Source organism: Protopterus annectens, chromosome 3.part0 (assembly GCF_019279795.1).
Source record: "Protopterus annectens isolate FY-2018-M chromosome 3.part0, PAN1.0, whole genome shotgun sequence".
Classification (NCBI taxonomy): domain Eukaryota; kingdom Metazoa; phylum Chordata; order Ceratodontiformes; family Protopteridae; genus Protopterus; species Protopterus annectens.
The window spans coordinates 1,165,477,769-1,165,494,718 of record NC_056731.1 but is presented as its reverse complement, the minus strand read 5'-3'; the positions used below and the strand labels follow the sequence as shown (position 1 = coordinate 1,165,494,718).

The window sequence follows — 16,950 nt, the reverse complement described above, 5'->3', positions numbered from 1 at the left end:
ATAATTCTACACATTCACAGCATTGTGTTACTAATAGACCTACGTTTGCATACTCCAGTGATGTTGGAATAGTTTGCGATGTGTTGCGGAAGAACTGGCCTATTTTACTAGCAGATCCTGAGGTTAGACAGGTCATTGACTCTGAACCAAAGTTCTACTTTAGAAATAATTTGTCCCTAAAAAGACAATTATGTTGCAGGAACTATAACACCTCTGTGATACCCGAGTCAGAAAGGAAGGAGACCTTTAGCTGCCATAATTGTAAGGCTTGTGATTACATCTTTACATGTACCTCGTTTACACATAATATTTGTGGTGTCACCATCAATTTAGACTTTTATGCTGATTGTAAAAGCAAGGACTTTGTATATTTTGCTACCAGTTGCACATGCAGTGCCTTCTATATTGGGAAGACCAATGGGTTGTTTAAGGATAGGATTTTGGAACACTTGAGTGATATAGCTAGATGTAAACTTTAGCCAAGCACGTTATGTTGAAAGTAACTAGCCATTACTTCAAGTTTTTTGTGTTAGAGTTAATGAGTCTCAATCCTAGGGAATTTGATAAGAAGAACAGAATTCAAGTATGTGAACAGAGATGAATTTTACTGCTGAAAGCATATATTGAACCAAGTTTAAATGAGAGGGTCTCCCTTAAACCTGTTTTAAAGAAAAGAGCATTGCGACATTGATAGGTCTTGATAGATAACATTTTTTTGTTCCTTGTTCAAACTGGTGTGTGTAGTGTTGTCTTTTTATTTGTTATACATAATCTTTTATGCAGCTTTTGTTTTTACCTTAGTTTTCCATTAGAATATTATTTTTTTTCTTTGCTGCATGTATGGAACTGCATATCTAGTTTTAATAGTTCTAAATGTTTGTGGTGATGCTTTTATTTACACCAGTACATTAAAGCAAATTCCTGATATTCTTTCTGCTTCCACATTTAATGCATTTATCTAGGTTTATGGTCAGGTTTGAAGCAACATATAGAGATTGCTCAATGCTTTTGATGATTTATTACTGTGTCTGGAGTAAGTTTTACAAATCTTTATATTTGATAATGGGAATATTGTTTTTATTGCTATGTCTTTAACAAATGGTAGCCTGCTTTTATTGATTGGGAGGGACTTTTTAATAAAGTCATCACATGATTGCTGAACTTTCTGTGATTGGTTAAGTTTTTTATTTTATATGGTACGTAGACTTTGTGTTCTGTCATGGTCTGATGAAGCAGAGGTTACGCTGTGAAAGTACTTGCCTTCTATTTTAATAAACTTACTTCTATATATAGTCCTTTAAAGCTGTGTTTGGGAGGAGGAGTTGTTATTGTTTTGGATTTGACTGCTATGTTTATTCCAACCTTAACTGAGTAGTCTACTTTTTCTTTTCTTGCTGTAAATTAAATCAATATTTGCAAGCCTTACTGTGCTAGGAAAACAAGGTAGAATAACACAGCTGTAAACCGCATTACAAAAATGCCTGTCACTTAGGTGAATTAAGGATGTAGAGATTATTTCAGAGGATAATAACTAGCAGGCTATTCACATTGCTCTTACTTTAAAGTCCTTCATTCTTCTTCTTCTTTCGGCTTTTCCCGGTTAGGGTCGCCACAGTGGATCACATGTCCGCTCATGACTGGCAGTGGAGTTTTACGGTGTCGAGTTGCCAGCCCGGCACCCAACCTTCCACAGAAGGCACACACACCTAGGGCCAATTTAGAGTTTCCAATCCACCTACAGCATGTCTTTGGGATGTAGGAGGATACCGGAGCACCCGGAGGAAACCCATGCGACCACAGGGAGGACATGCAGACTCTGCACAGAAGGCACCCCAGCTGAGGATCGAACCAGGGAACCTCTTGCTGTGAGGCGACAACGCTAACCGCTGCAACACCATGGCCGCCCTTTAAAGTCCTTCATTATTCAATAATAATAGCAATATTTCCCATCTGATAGCCAGAATACAGTTGTTTTGCAACTTAAATGAAATGGATGGCTGCTCCACTTACAGAGAGCAGCAATTAGGTGACAACCGCTTGCCGATCGTACATCACCATAGCACCAGTGTATTACTAATGGGAAAGTGAAAATGAAAATGGTGCAGAACATCAAAACAGGGTTTTTAGACTTCCCAGTGCATTATGGGAAGAAGAAGCAAGTAAGATATTAGCAGCAGGACTTCAGTGCCATGCTGCAGTAGTCGCAAATAATAAAGAAAGAATTTTTATTAAAAAGAGGAAGGTCGCAAATAATAAAGAAGTATTAAACTAAGAAGGGGAAGGACCTAGTTCTGGTTGGATGTTTTTTCAGAGGCTATATCTGTAAGTCAGTAATTTATCTTTTTTTTTTTTGGATATGGAACAGATAGTGGTTTACACTGATAACTGAAAGCAGTTAAGAGAAGATCATTTAAGTATGTAGAAAAGACCAAGTCAGTGTACAAACAAGTAGTTGCACAGTGAAGAATTAAAGAAAGTGTTTTACACGCGTAGTTGGAAATAGAATGTCTGCTACTGAATTGTCTGGTTCCTACCACTTTCTAGAGAATACTGTAGCCTAAGCACCACTAAGTCACAAAACATATTCAGTTACTGAAGACCCATAGACAGAGTATCAGGCTTTTAGTTTCATGTCCAGATGCATTTTTTTCTCTGAAGTGTCTGTATAAAATGCTTTGCTGCTCCAGTTTTGAAGAGTGTTCAAGTCCATAATCCAGAACATGGAAGAAAATACAGGAATTTATGTTTACCTGTCTTTGCAAGTTAAATGTTTCTCAAATTCAAACAGCTTTCCAAAGAGAAAGTATAAATGTAAACAACGTTCTTGATTCAGTACTCCTTGGAGGTTTGTGTCACTTTTAGAGCAAATTAGAGAATTTCTCATTTTTAATTAAATTGCTTAGAACAAAAGAGTTCCATTCCAAAATAAGGTAATGCAGCTTGTGATGGGGGAAGCAGTGAGTACAAACTCAGTTCCATTTTAATTTGTATGGTTTTGTCATTATTTAAAAAAGTCCATTAAAAATTTTCACCTTTAATAAAATGTACAGTTGTGGACATTTTTATATATATGAAAATGTACAGCTCCTATCAGGTGGGATACCTTTAATGCTTTTGATAATAAATTCACAAATGCATACAGTGTTCCTTTTCTATGAGTTAGAAGAGTGCACATCTCCTTTGGTTCAACCATGGACAACAGCAACCTAGAAACCACTGCTGTGGAAGGAATCCTCGTGTATGTTGGAACTTCCAGAATGGAAACTGCCAAAAGATCAGAGAGAAACAGCAGAATCTGGAATTCTGTGGACCTCCTGCTCGAAGACAGAGACAGAATCACTGAAGACTAACTGTCCCCCTCTAGTGGCAGTCAGGGTCGTTTGTCCCTCCAACTTCCTTTGAGGCTGATCATCAGGCAAATCAGGTGGTTCCAAACTTTTATATCCAGAAATTACACTGTCCTATTCCATACACCTCCCCAGCTGCACTGTGTGCCATTGCCAGGCATATTACCCCATCAAAGGAGTGCATCTAGAAAGGAGGCATTGAACCTGCTTGAAAAATAGCCATCCAAGATGTCTCACGATATGAAAGAAGATGTGTTGTTATCTGAGATTCTTTTAAGTTCTCAGAGAACCAAGGACTTCTGGCTGTTTCTACATGTCAGTGGCCTCAATGCTTTTGTACCAAAAGAAACATTCCAGATGGTCACAGATCATTCTGTCCTTCACTATCTATCAGAAGGAGTCTATGTTCTCTTTGGATTTCTAGCCTACCTATCTTTGTATCTTAGTTGTAAAGGAAGTGTATATGGTTTCTTTGCTTCAAAGTAGGGGCCACTTACTTACATTTCTGAATACTTTAATAGGCCTCACCTTAGTCCTCCAGGATGTTTACTGAATATCTTTGTCTCTGCAGCAAATGAGAGGCTAAAATGAGTAAAAGTTCTTTTCCCCTTGCCTAGGAGATTGCCTCTAGTGTCATCCTAGGTGTGTTTTTCTGGCTGTTCTAGTCCATGTGATTCATGGTGAACACTACAATGTCCCATGTGGGGCCACCACAGAATCTTCACATTTATAGGATTCGGCAATATACTGTATCTTACAATATTAGCGTTTTATTACACTGGAATTCCTGTCATTCAGAACTTGGTTTACCAGCTTCTCTGTTGCCAGTGTGCCTCAGCTGCTGTTTGCCTCATAACTTTATTATTGATTACAGCAGTAATCTATCTTGTTCATCATGCCAGGTTTTGCATGTGGATCTTAGAGTGGACACTCTAAGCTTAGTGGTCTCAGTGTGTGTGTGTGTGTGGATATCCTATCAGACCACATCAGGATCACAAGAATATGCTGTGACCATGGGGGCTTCACATGCCCATTCTCAGTTTGAACATTCTCTTTGTCCTTTCCATCCTAGTGACTATAATGACAACTACCCCTGCTCTGGTGTGGGAGGAGTATTATCAAGAATCATTCCAAATTACATGATTATCAATGGGGACCAGGCTGAACTTCAGCTTTTCAGAGATGAGGGTGAATCTTAACAATCTGCAGGCCGCTTGGGACTCCCTTCATCGTACTGCAGCTGCTGACAATATAGTTATGGTTGATACCTCAAAAAGCAGGACAAAAATCATTCCTATCCCCGATGTTGACAGGCCATGAGACTGTAGGAATGGGCTATATTGCCACAGTGCTTTCCGATAGCTACTCATGTTCCTAAAGAAGCCAGTTCACCTAATGGAGAGACTCCGCTACTGTTTGTTGATGACACACAAGTTAAATCTGTCATTAGTGAGGATGCTAGTTTGTCTCTTGGGGAAGCCTTGCTGTGACCTCCCTGCATCCTCAACCAGCATCAAATGCATCAACTTCTTTTTCCTAATCTGCCGTATGAAGGAACCACCCAAGAATACTGTAGTCCAGAAATGGCCTCCAAGTCTCCTTTATGTTTCCTCGTATTTCCCTTTATTCCGAAATTCATACAGAAAGCCAAAGTTCTCAAGTTGAGGGTTATTCTAAGAATCCTATTCTGGACTAACAAGTTTAGTTCCCTTACCTTGGCCTTGACCGTTTCCGCATCAGAAGCCCTTCAGGACCCTCCTGGCTTACCCACCTGACAGGCCTCACCCAGACCGTCATTCCCTTTATCTAATGTTAGGGTTACACCACTTCTGTTATTGACTAATGGCATTGGATACCTACCAAGTGTTGTCAAGATTTTGACTTTTGCCCAGAAGTTCATTCCAGTGAATGTATAGTTGTAAATGGATTCACTTTTACATGTGTATACTTCAAGATTTAGCCTTCTTTACTTCACCTGTGCTAGCAGTTCTAGATTACGTCCCAGGTTATTTTTTAAAAAGAAACATCTTTATTGAATTCACTTATGACAAAACCAATCTTACATTTATATAAATGAAAACAAACCACATTGACATATGTGCAGTTACAAATATTATACAGGACATATCTTCTATATAGCCATTGTGGTTTGAACATTACATAGCTCATTCAATTCCTGCCTTCACTTAAACGTCACCCCCCCCTCCCCAGAATATTTATGTGCATGTATTGTTACCATAATTCCCATTTTTTTCTATGTAATTTGCTTTTACCATTTCCTAAAGATCCCATTTTCAGTTCTTTTACCTCTGTTACTATATTCACTACTTGTAGTACGATTGGTTTAGACTTTGATTTCCTTACTGTGTCTAGGCAATTCCAGTTCTGTATTACAGCTAAGAAAATAATTTCCTTAGTTAACACCAATTTGCTCATCCGGTATTAGTCTGCAGGGAAGTTTTAAAGTCTGCCAACTCATTACGTTGTCAAAAAGTATGTTCCCAGTTACTTCTTTCTTCCCCATCACACTTTCAACATCTGTAATCTACCCAAGAAAAAAATTCATTGGAGTCTGCTTGGAGTATAAAAATGCCTATGCAAACACTTTATGTCCCAGATTTTTGACACAAATTTGAGTTATTCATCTATTAAAGTTCTTGCTACCATGGCTGGTTTTCGCTGATGAGGTTTTAATTCTTCTGTTGCTTTTTTGATTGTTTATAAAGCAAAGCATTCAAAGTAGACACAAAACTTATTTTTCTTTTTTGAAATCTCTGATGTTCTTCATGTTTCACTGTTGCAGTCATCACATTTGTGTTATCCCTGCCAGGGACTGCAACAGTGAAGACACTCGGAACATCTACATTTATGGTAAGTGTACACAACTGTACTTTTTTGTAGTAGAGAGTGGTATAACCATAAGCTTGGTGTGCTAAACCCTTTTATCTCGCCTTCCACAAAAATGGCATGCCCTTGCATACAAGCCCATCCTTTATGCCAGATGTTGCTACTTAAGACATTTTAAAACTAGTCTCTTAATATGCCTGCATTCTTTCCACAGTAATCTTAAAGGTACCACATGTCTCTAGTTCCTTTTTTTTTTTTTTTTTTTTTTTTAAGGAATGGCGCCTAACAGAAGTGAAGAAGTGATATTCATGTCGTCCAGATGAGTAAAACAAAGTTGAATGAGTGGTGGGATGCATTCAAAGGCTGCTTAAAAAAAGTGTCGGTGTATATGAAAACAATTCAAAAAATGGCGAGGTTGGGTAGCTCATTAGCAATCTCTGACAAACAGGGGCAGATAGTCAAAAGGGTGAAAAGGAAATTGTTAGATTGCTGGATGCAGAATTTGGAGTGTAACAATATGGCCTTACAGCAAAGAGATTTTGATTCTTTAAGGCTCAAAGAGTATGTGTACTGCGGCTTAGACAAAATAAAGTGGTTAGCTGGGTTTTAGAAATATGTGACAGAAGACAGAGCAGTAACTAGACCTTTGAGGATTTTAAGGAATATTACAAATTGGGTACGTGTACAACAGGTAAGAGTTGCTCAAGAGAAGCAAGACTTTCTTGACACTTTTCAGACGTCGAGGCTTCATTTAGTAGATGGTGTGCAAATTTTATTTTTGTTGTTCTTTATGGAAAATTTATATCATTATTGTTGCTGCTGCTGCTGTCAAGGTTTTAAAGGGAAAGAACCTAGGACCTGAAGGAATTTTGTTGGTGTTGCAGTTGCGGGGGGTGAGGACAGTTCAAGTGTTACCTTTCATTATAAGTATAGATTGCTGTCTCTGAAAGTTCCTAAATAGTGGCATATTTTTTAGTAAGCTTCCTTCTGATCCAAACTGCCATATGCTCATTTATGTCCTAAATCAGGTCTTTAACGTATTTATGACACTGCCTGTTTCCCTGTGAATGGTGTCCTCCTCTCTTCTGCTTGGTGCAGTAGGCAGTGGGAGTTGATAGTGGATATGGGATACTTGTATACCTTCCCCGCTGTTTCTTGATTTTAGTGCCTTCTTAAAAAATCTTCAGAGGAATAAGACCAGACCACATCTTTTTGTCCCTTGGTGGCCGAAAGGACATGGTTTTAGACTGTCATTCCCCACTCATGACAGGAAATCCTCCTAGCATGAGCCATGAAACTCCACAGTGTTAGAGTGACAGCTGGTTGCATCTCAGGCATAGTTCCTGGTTTAGAGTTTTTGCACTTGCCAGTTCTTCTGACTTGGATTTCAGAGGTCAAGTGAAGCCATCAGAAAGTTTTCCAGTCATTTGGGTAATTCTGCTGAAGATGGAGGTGATTCTGCATTTAGGCAGAGAGGTTTACTGTGTCTCTGTAGTCCATTAGCATGCAGGTTATTCTGACCTGACTCCGGGACCTGTGTGATATCACTGTCAATTTTTCTATGTTGTAGTGTATGTTTCTGATATTACCCGTCGTGGCATTCAGGAGAGCAGGACTATTGTCCAGCATTAGTCAGTCAAGCAGTTCCTAAAGTGGGCTCTACATCTGTGTCCTCCTTTGAAGAACCCTTCACCTCATTCAAAGTTGAATTACATTTTTGACAGGCTTGCTCTTTTTGGGCCTAAAGGTTTAGCCGCACTGAAGTTCATATTTTGGAACATAATTTTCTTGGTGGCCATCACCTCTGCTTGTATGATCTTGGACCTTTGGGTCCTTATTTATAGGGAATGGCGTACTTGCATGCCCCTTCTACCAACCCAGGTTTCCTGTGTAAAGTGGTGTCAGAATTTCCTTTAGCAACTCCATTCTATTCCCCATTTTCTTTCTGAGACCAGAACCAGGGGAGGAAATACCTTTCACACTTTGGGTGCACACTTCAAACTCCAGTTTTATCTGAAGAGAAGGCTTGAGTTCAGGAAGATGGATCACTTGTTTGCCTCCTGGTTGTAGAGAGAGAGGGACTTGAAGTTGCTGAGCAAGAGCTCTCTGTGCAGGATTGCTGACTGCATTATTTTTTGATATCAGGTGGCTAACCACTTATTAAAAAATGTTCTTGTTAGAGGACACTCCACCAGGGACATAGCTGCTTCCGTTGTTTGCTTTTTGATGGCCCCCATTACTTAGCAGTTATACCATGACCAATTGCCTATCTTTATCTTTGTCAGGCAGTGCGACTTGGATTACAGCTTCAGAAGTTGTGCTTCCTTTGGCCCGTCAGTGCTGCAGGATTAGGTCTTCTGAGCAAGTATTTTTTGGCTCTTCTCAAATTCTGGTATACTGAGAAGGTTAATGGCACTTTCATTTTTCCCTCAGCAGCCTGAACCGTTGTAGAGGACTCTGAATATCTCATTCATACTCACAGTATCAGTTAATCAGGGAGGGAATTCTGCACAATAGGTAATTAGTACACTCCTCCATTCACTGGTTGTTAGAATTCCCAGCAAGTTAAGCAGGTATGTATTTATACATCTTTGTGTTTTTTTTTCAGGCTTGCAGATTGTGCTGACACAGTGGATGGGGTAACCTTCCCGATACACTCACCTAGCTCAAAGTACAATGCCATATAGTGGTATACAGTAGTAGAAGTGGTGCCTGCCCCAAGTATGAGAGCAGAAAGAAAAATAGCCATGCTGGGAATTACAAGAAATGAACTCCCAGCTGTTAACCCATGTGGCATTTAGCCTGCTACATCAATCAATATGTTGAGTACATCTTATTCCCTTTGGAGATTATTGGTCTTTGTAGGGGCCTGTGGTTTATAAGGATGATCTTTTTTTCCCAGCCAGACTTGCTGTTTCAGAAACAGGTTTTCAGAACTGTTGCAGACTAAAATTCCAAATTCACAGTACTATACATTTTTTTCTCTGTGGCTGATGATGTAGTATTGGATTCTACTTGCGTGATGGCCATGTTAGATGTCAGGACTATGTACACCTTGGGCCAGATTCCATAAGAGTTGCTCTCTGTACAAGTCTGCCCTAATTCCAAAAGACTTGTTCTCAGTGTTAGGCTCATCGATAATTACATGGGGGGCCAGATTCCAAAAGAACTGCTGTCAGTGTACACAACTGTACTTTTTGATGAGTATTTGTTGAGAAGACCAAATTCAAAGCTTTGTTTTTTTAAACTTTGGTGTTGATGAATTCTAGTTTATGAATAATTTTGGACAGGTGGCTTTTTCATTGACTAGCTGAAGCTTCTGTTTTTGTCTTAATGTTGCAGCTTTCTTCCTCCACTGGATGAACCCAGTCTTAATCCCGAGGATGTGGATACTTCTGTCCGTCCAGAAAGAAAAACTATTTTTAGGGGAAAGACATTTTTGTTTATGAATGCCAAGCAGGTAATGGGACCAAATATTTTAAATACCAGTTTGTGAGAGGCTTTGTGTTTTACCTAGTATCCATGTAATATGACTTAAAGTAAGTTACACGTGCATTTGATGAACAAATAGAGCCAAAAAAGATCTACTTTTTTAAAATCCCAAATATAATGCGTATTGCAGTTTTTCTTTTTCCCCTTTCCACAGTCAGATGATTTAATGCGTAACAGTATTTCATTCCATAAGCGTAATACCTCTCATGCTTGTAGCATGTAATTTTGTGCTACTCCACAAGCATTTTGATCTTATTAATGGTGACATTACCGACTCCTGGTTTTTTTTTTTTTTGTGATGTTTATACTGTTTGCAGATGTGGTGTTACGTTGGCCATTAAGCTTTTTAGTGTAGCAAAGTGGTTTGAAAAAGAAATAAATGGTGGCATTAGCTGCTTATGAACTTTGTGTACTCTTGTTTCTTTTCTACTACTTTTATATTCTTTGAATTTTATATTGAAAGTAAAGTATGTACTATAAAGTAAGCTTCTGCATTGTGTTTTTTTTTTTTAATTATTGCTTTTTTGTTTTTGGATTACCTTGTATATGTACTTGGAGCTTTTCTCCTCGGGTCTCCACTGAAAATGGGCCTTTGGCCCAGTTGGACCAACCTGGTTAACAAGTGACAGTCTCTCTCTCGGCTTTTCCCGGTTAGGGGTCGCCACGGTTGATCACATTGTCCGCTCATGATTGGCAGTGGAGTTTTTACATTGTCGAGTTGCCAGCCCGGCACCCAACCTTCCACAGAAGGCACACACATGCACACACTCACGCCTAGGGCCAATTTTAGCATGCCAGTCCACTTGCAGCATGTCTTTGGGGATATGGGAGGAAACCAGAGCACCTGGAGGAAATCCACATGACCACAGGGAGGACATGCAGACTCTGCACAGAAGACACCCCAGCCGAAGATCAAACCGGAGAGCCTCTTGCTGTGAGCTGACAACGCTAACCGCTGCACCACCGCGGACGTCCTTAAGTAAAATAAATAAATAAATAATATTTGAAGGAAATGCAGTTCTGAGTTATTCCATTTTTGTTTTAATTTTGATAATGAATGTATAGTTTATTAAGTTATCTTGATATTTGTAAATTAGTATCTTTACAGTCTTTGTTCTATTTTCAAAATTTATTTTGGTGCAAAGGCTATTCCATGTCTTAACATTTCTTATCTGCTTGTTGTGATTTCTTCTGTTATGCAAAATGCTTTGAGATAAGAGTAGAGCTGAGATGAGTGGCAGTACGTCATGTCAAGGAATGGGTGGGTTATATATTCTATGCTTAATGGGGAAATTGGTCAGTAACACACAGCATGAGTGACCCCCCCCCCCACCACCAAAGGTAAAAGTGTGTATTAACATTCCCTGCCAGGGTGTATTGATGTTGTCCAGTTTTATTATTTTGAAATGGAACAACTTTAACTTTTAAAATGCCCCTATTTTGAAGTAAAAAAATATTACGGGTAAGTTAAGTGTACTGGAAAACAATGCTGAAGAGAATGAGAAGGGAGTTAAAAACATGCATGAGTACATGTAAAATAAAATGATGATTCAAAAAGGGTCCTTTGTAACAGTTTTTAATATGGATAGTTAGGAAATAAAAAATATTTTAGAGAAAAACTGGGTTTGCTTAAGGATAATAAAACTTTCAGGCCAAAAGTGAGCAAAAAGCCACATATTGTATATAAAAGAGTTTGGAATTTAAAAGCAATTATTGAAGGTGTTAATTCCAAAAATAATGTAATTTGTAATAGGAAACACCGAGGATGTGTAAATGCGGTCATTGCTTGCTTTGTAAATACATCTTGGAAGTTGAGGAATTTAGAATAACTAATAAGATCTTTTTTCTAAGTGACCGATAATATTGTCAAACAAGTAGGGTGGTTTATGTTTCTCTCTGCAAACAATGTCCATCTTATTACATTGGGAAAACTAAACGAAAATAAAGAGACCGAATTTGTGAGCATGTAAATAAAGAAAAGAAAGGAGCCTGATGCCTTGACGAAACATTTGGTAATCCTGATCATAATTTTAAATTTACTGTTTTAGAGAAGGTAAATACAAATGAACGGGGAGGCCCTTGGCCATTGTTATGAGAGAAACAGGAACTTTACTGGCAGCTACTTTTGCCATTATGTGGGCTGGGCTAAATGATCAAGTTTCTATTAGTTATATATTAAAATTAAAAGCATTAAGCAGATAAGCTTGGTAAGGTACATGCTATTTATGAAACATTGATTTGCAAATGTTGCTATGCTTTTAAAAGAATTATGTGCATCTAGTTTTATCAGTGAATAGGCTATGTGAAATTTGATTGGTTGATTCAAGGGGCTCAGCTGTTGTGTATATATATGTCTATAAGCAGGTTTTAAATGAATGAACGGTTTTAAAATGTTAACTGTTTCTGATGAAGTTTTTATGTGAATAAAGATGAAAGCTGTAAAATGTATGTCTCTTCTGTTTGGAAATATAAAGTTTTGAAGCATTTCTAACTGGATTACTTTGCAAGCAGTGTTGGTGTCTCTGCAGACAGGCAAGAGTGTGTTTCATAGTTTGTGTTGAAATTGTGTTCATTTAAACTTTAATTGGGTTAAAGCAGGTCAGACCTGTCATTAAAAAAAAAAAATTAAGGAAGATATGTTTTGTCACTTACTATCAAGGAAACATGTCTGGCATAATTTCTAAGATGTTCATTAGCCGCAGTGATCAGTGTTCCTAAACTCATTAATGGGATGTACTGAGTTGTACCCCCTAAATGGATTGTAGCGCATTTCATTGGGTTGACTGCCTTAACCCTATGCTGACCGCCTTAACCCTATGCTGACCGCCTTAACCCTATGCTGACCGCCTTAACCCTACACTGACCGCCTTAAAAAAACTCCATATCGTCTACTCAGAGGCGATCTCTGCTTAACATACAAGGCCATGTCAAATCCAGAGCTGTTGGACATGCTACACTTAAAGAAATCCCAATCCCTCAGAGCCACACACTCAAGGGATCTAAACCTTGTCGTCACAATAAACAAAACATGCTGGAGGGATAGGTTCCTGACCCAGAGACTCCCCAGACTCTGGAATAGACTGCCCATACATGTCAAGCAGAGTGCCTCTTTGGCCCTCTTCAAAAGGAACCTTGACAATTGGATGGGAGAAAGGAAATTCACCCCGGGGATCACGTCAGTCGCCCTGCTAGACAGGGGTCCAGGAAGTAAATAGTGTGGGAAGAAATAGCCAGGGAATTGTTATGGCTAGGCTTGTGTAGGCCCTAGGGCCAATAGCCTAATACCAACCTATGAAGGGGGTAGAACATTCCCATTCTGTAATAATTAGAAGCGAGAAAACACCCAGGCATGTCACTGTGGTGGTGAAATGAAAGATGAAAATTTGATATGTAATCTGAATTTAGTTCCATACTTACTTGCTACTGCACAGGGAATATTATTTATTTTGGAAAAAGGGAAAACAACTATGATCCTGATGCAGAAGGCAAAAAAAGTGTATGAATTTATAGCAAACTCTATACTGGTATAACATTTTGCATCATGACTGGACAACAAGCATAGTGATGAACTGTGCATGTTATTTATCCATGGGTTGCATGCATTTTGAGAAATCAGTTTCATTCAACAGGGATTTCTTAGTCCATATAGTTGTGTGAATGTGGTCTAAGAATGATCAGACTACAGCGTACACAGTTTTGCATTTGCAGCCATCTTTAATGGACTTGTCGTTAGGTTTAGCTTCTCAACAAATCCGCATTCAGACTTGTTTTAAATCCCTGCATTCAAAGGTGGATACATGCCCGTGGCAGAGTATGCAGTGACATCAGCTGTACAAGTAACACTCATCCCCTGTACCTGTCACTTTTTTTGCCTCTTGCTCAATCTGGATCTTGATCCTTACTATTGTTGGTAAAAAAGTTTCTGCATTCACATGCTGGATGTTCTCCGGCCTTTTTTCTGAATTCAACAGCAGTGATGGGATGAAGTTGCCAATGGGACAAATGGCAACTGTGAGATTACCTTTTGTCACCTGATGGGTAGGCTGGAACTTTGGCTTAGATTTTGCTTGGAGGATTGTCTGGGGCCATTACCTTATAAAATTAGACTGCATCGTTTGTGGCCTTTTGGGTCTCTTAAGGGTGGTGATTGCCATTGACCAAAGGGTGTTTGATCCCATTCAGGTCCTCCTCCTTTATGGGTACTTGATGCCTGTGAGAGGTACAACTGTAGCTCCCATCCTAGGAATTGGATCCTGAATATTCTTAGCACTATTCCTCCTTACCTGATCAGTTTAGTCCCACTTTTGCCCAACCAGACTGCAGAGAGCAGACCCTTGAGTCCTCTGTTCATTCATTGTTGATATTCTGTAGTGAGGTTTTGTCTCCTAGAGCCTTCTCTTCATCCCATCTGGATTGGACATCCCATGCACAGGAGGAGTCACAGGGTAAGCTCATGGCAAGGTCTGCAACCTAGGTGCAAGAGGTGAAGCATTTGCTTGAATGTGGAGCATAGTTTGAATTGCAGCTGCATAATTTTTACCTTTAATGCCAGCACCTGTTCCAGTATCTTAGATCTCTTCCCTTTGTGCGCTTCTCCTGACATACATGAGCTGCTTTTGACATGAACTTCTAGCATGTGCTAAGCAGGCATGTAAGGCATACTAGGACGGTCAGCCTTCCAAAGATGGTAAGCTCGGGGCTCCCATCTGACTACATCTCTTTGGGGGCTAAGTGGTGATGGGGGGGGTGGCTTTGTTTCTGAGACAAGTGAAGATATGGAGTGTCAAAATTAGTTCATCACCTTACAATATGAACTCTTCTTTATGGAGGTAATGTGAAACATTAGGTGATGTTTGTACCTAGACCTGATCCAGTGCTGGGGTGCTTCATCACTGATTTTCATTTTGCATGAAGGTCCCTCTCTTGGAACCACCTTTTCTTGACATTACCACTGAAGCATGGAGGCATGAGCACTGTGGTGTTGCAGTCCACATATCTCCTTTTGACAGATTGGATTGAGATCTTACAAACATTTTAAAATGGACTTCTCTTGGGCTCTACAGTTTATACATGCTCATCTTTAAAATATTGGTGCTTTTTAGCCTTTTTAGAGTCCAGTATGTATGGCATATGGTCTGGTTTCCTGTTTAGTGTTGAACAGTTTGAATGTAAATTGTGAATTGACAATACACCCCTAAGAGTTGAACCAGTTGTTTGGGATTTGGGAACTTGTGTGGACAGTGACCTAATTTTTGACCAATATGTATCCATTGTTTTATGAAAGTCCTGTATTGCACAGCTTATAAGCAAAGGGATTGTATCTAGATATAGGGATGTCATTTTCCCCCTTTCCTCAACCTTCATTAGACCAGTCACTGAATATAATGTCCTCATTGGTATGTATCTGTCCAGACACAGGCAACAACTGGAACACCCACAGAGATACCTTACTAAAAAGACACATGCCCTAAACAACATCCCCTAGCTCGACCTAACCAAAGCCTTGTCACTATACTCTGTATCCTACAGGCTGCTAAGAGGTGACCTGTGTCTGGCATACAAAGCATCCTCTGATCCAATACTGATGGATTTATTGCACATCATAAAGTCAAATGACATCAGAAAAACCCAGTCTAGTTAACTAAACCTCTTGTGCAACATCTACAGAATAGCTTGGAGGGACAGATATATCTCGCAGAGGATACTACTGCTCTGGAACAAACTTTCCATCCACATAAAACAAAGTTCATCCCTTTCCATATTCAAATGCAACTTGGCTCTATGGATGGGAAACAGAAAATTTGCCCAAGGACTGCCCGCTGTATTACTAATGGACAGAGACAGCTGCTAAATGCTTTAACCCATGCCTGGGTTCCTTCAGTTTATCTATGGTATAATCCCAGGTATTCTCATATAATTTTCAAACATGGGATGGCTAAGGCCAATCTCTGACCAAATATGATAGGTTAATTCAAGCACGAAAAAGGAAGTCAGCTAAGCTTAAAATGGCCCCCAAGGACAGTACTCACCTATGAACCTATTAAATTTATTTATTTATTTGCTGTTGGTTAACCAGGATAGTCCATTGGGCCAAGAGAACCCGTTTTCAATGGAGTCCTGGGGAGAAAAGCTCCACTACAGATTACATATTATAGAGAGTTATATGCAGTTTACATATTATACAGATTTACATCCAAATTATTGTACATGACATCACGAGGAACAGTGATTACAATGAGTAAAGTTAAGCATTAATACAATCAAATAATAAAACATATTAAAGATGAAATCAAATTATATCATAGGCACAAGTATAAGGAAGTGAGTAGATAGGTGCATAAGGCTTTCAGGAGGATAGGAACTATTAAGGAATAGATTACTGTCTGAGGTAGAGAGAGTAAAAGGGGGAATACAGTAGAGAGTATAGAAAGATTATGTGGGGTAGGAGCAGGAGCATTCCCATGTGGATGATAGGTAGGAGTGGAGTGATTTTTTTAAAGGTAGGAAGGCTAGTGATGGTACAAATGGAGGGTGGGAGGGAGTTCCATAGGCGTGCTAGTGAAAAGGAGAGGAGGTTTTGTCCTGGGGGGCGATGGGGTCTATAGACTTCTATTAGGTTTTGATTAGTAGATCTAAGAAGTCTTTGAGTATGGTAAATTTTAAAGGTAGTGGACAGGGAAGGACAGAGGGATGGTTGAAAAATGAGTTTGTGTGCATATGTTAGTTGAGTGTAGGAGAGGTAGTTGGGAAATTCAAGCCAATTTAGTTTGTGGAGTGGTACACAGTGATGGGTTGAAGATTTATTGCTAGTGGCAAATTTGACTATTTTATTATAACAGGTTGAAAGTTTTGTTTTGAGAGATGATTGTAGATTAGTTAAAAGAGGGGCACCATAAAGGAGGGAGGGTAAGAGAAATGTGGTAGAGAGAGTGAGTTTGGTAGTAGGTGAGAGGAATTGTTTGTGATGATACAGCAGGCCTAGTTTTTGGTGGGTTTTTTAATGTTTTGTAGTAGATGGGACTTGAAAGTAAGGTTATTATTAATTTGGACTCCTAGAAGCTTGGCTTCAGTTACCAGTTCAAGTGGGTTATTATTTTGACTGGTGATGGAGAATGGTTGTTGATCCAGTGTGTTGGTTTTAGAGGGGGTGAATATCATTAGTTTTGATTTAGCTGCATTAAGTGCAAGATGGTTGTCTTTCATCCAATGTTCTGTGGTGGAGAAGGCATCTTGAGTCAGCTTTTGGAGAGTTGAAATGGAAGAT

General features: G+C 39.3%; 1 protein-coding gene across 1 annotated transcript in view; it reads left to right on the top strand.

Moving 5' to 3' along the window:
• The window catches only part of NBN (nibrin), a 1,386,396-nt gene that overhangs the window by 539,880 nt on the left and 829,566 nt on the right, over window positions 1-16,950 (top strand). Inside the window, exon 6 of the mRNA XM_044065389.1 lies at window positions 9,537-9,654. Coding sequence (XP_043921324.1) covers window positions 9,537-9,654 — 118 coding nt within the window. The remainder of the gene's footprint in view (window positions 1-9,536; window positions 9,655-16,950) is intronic.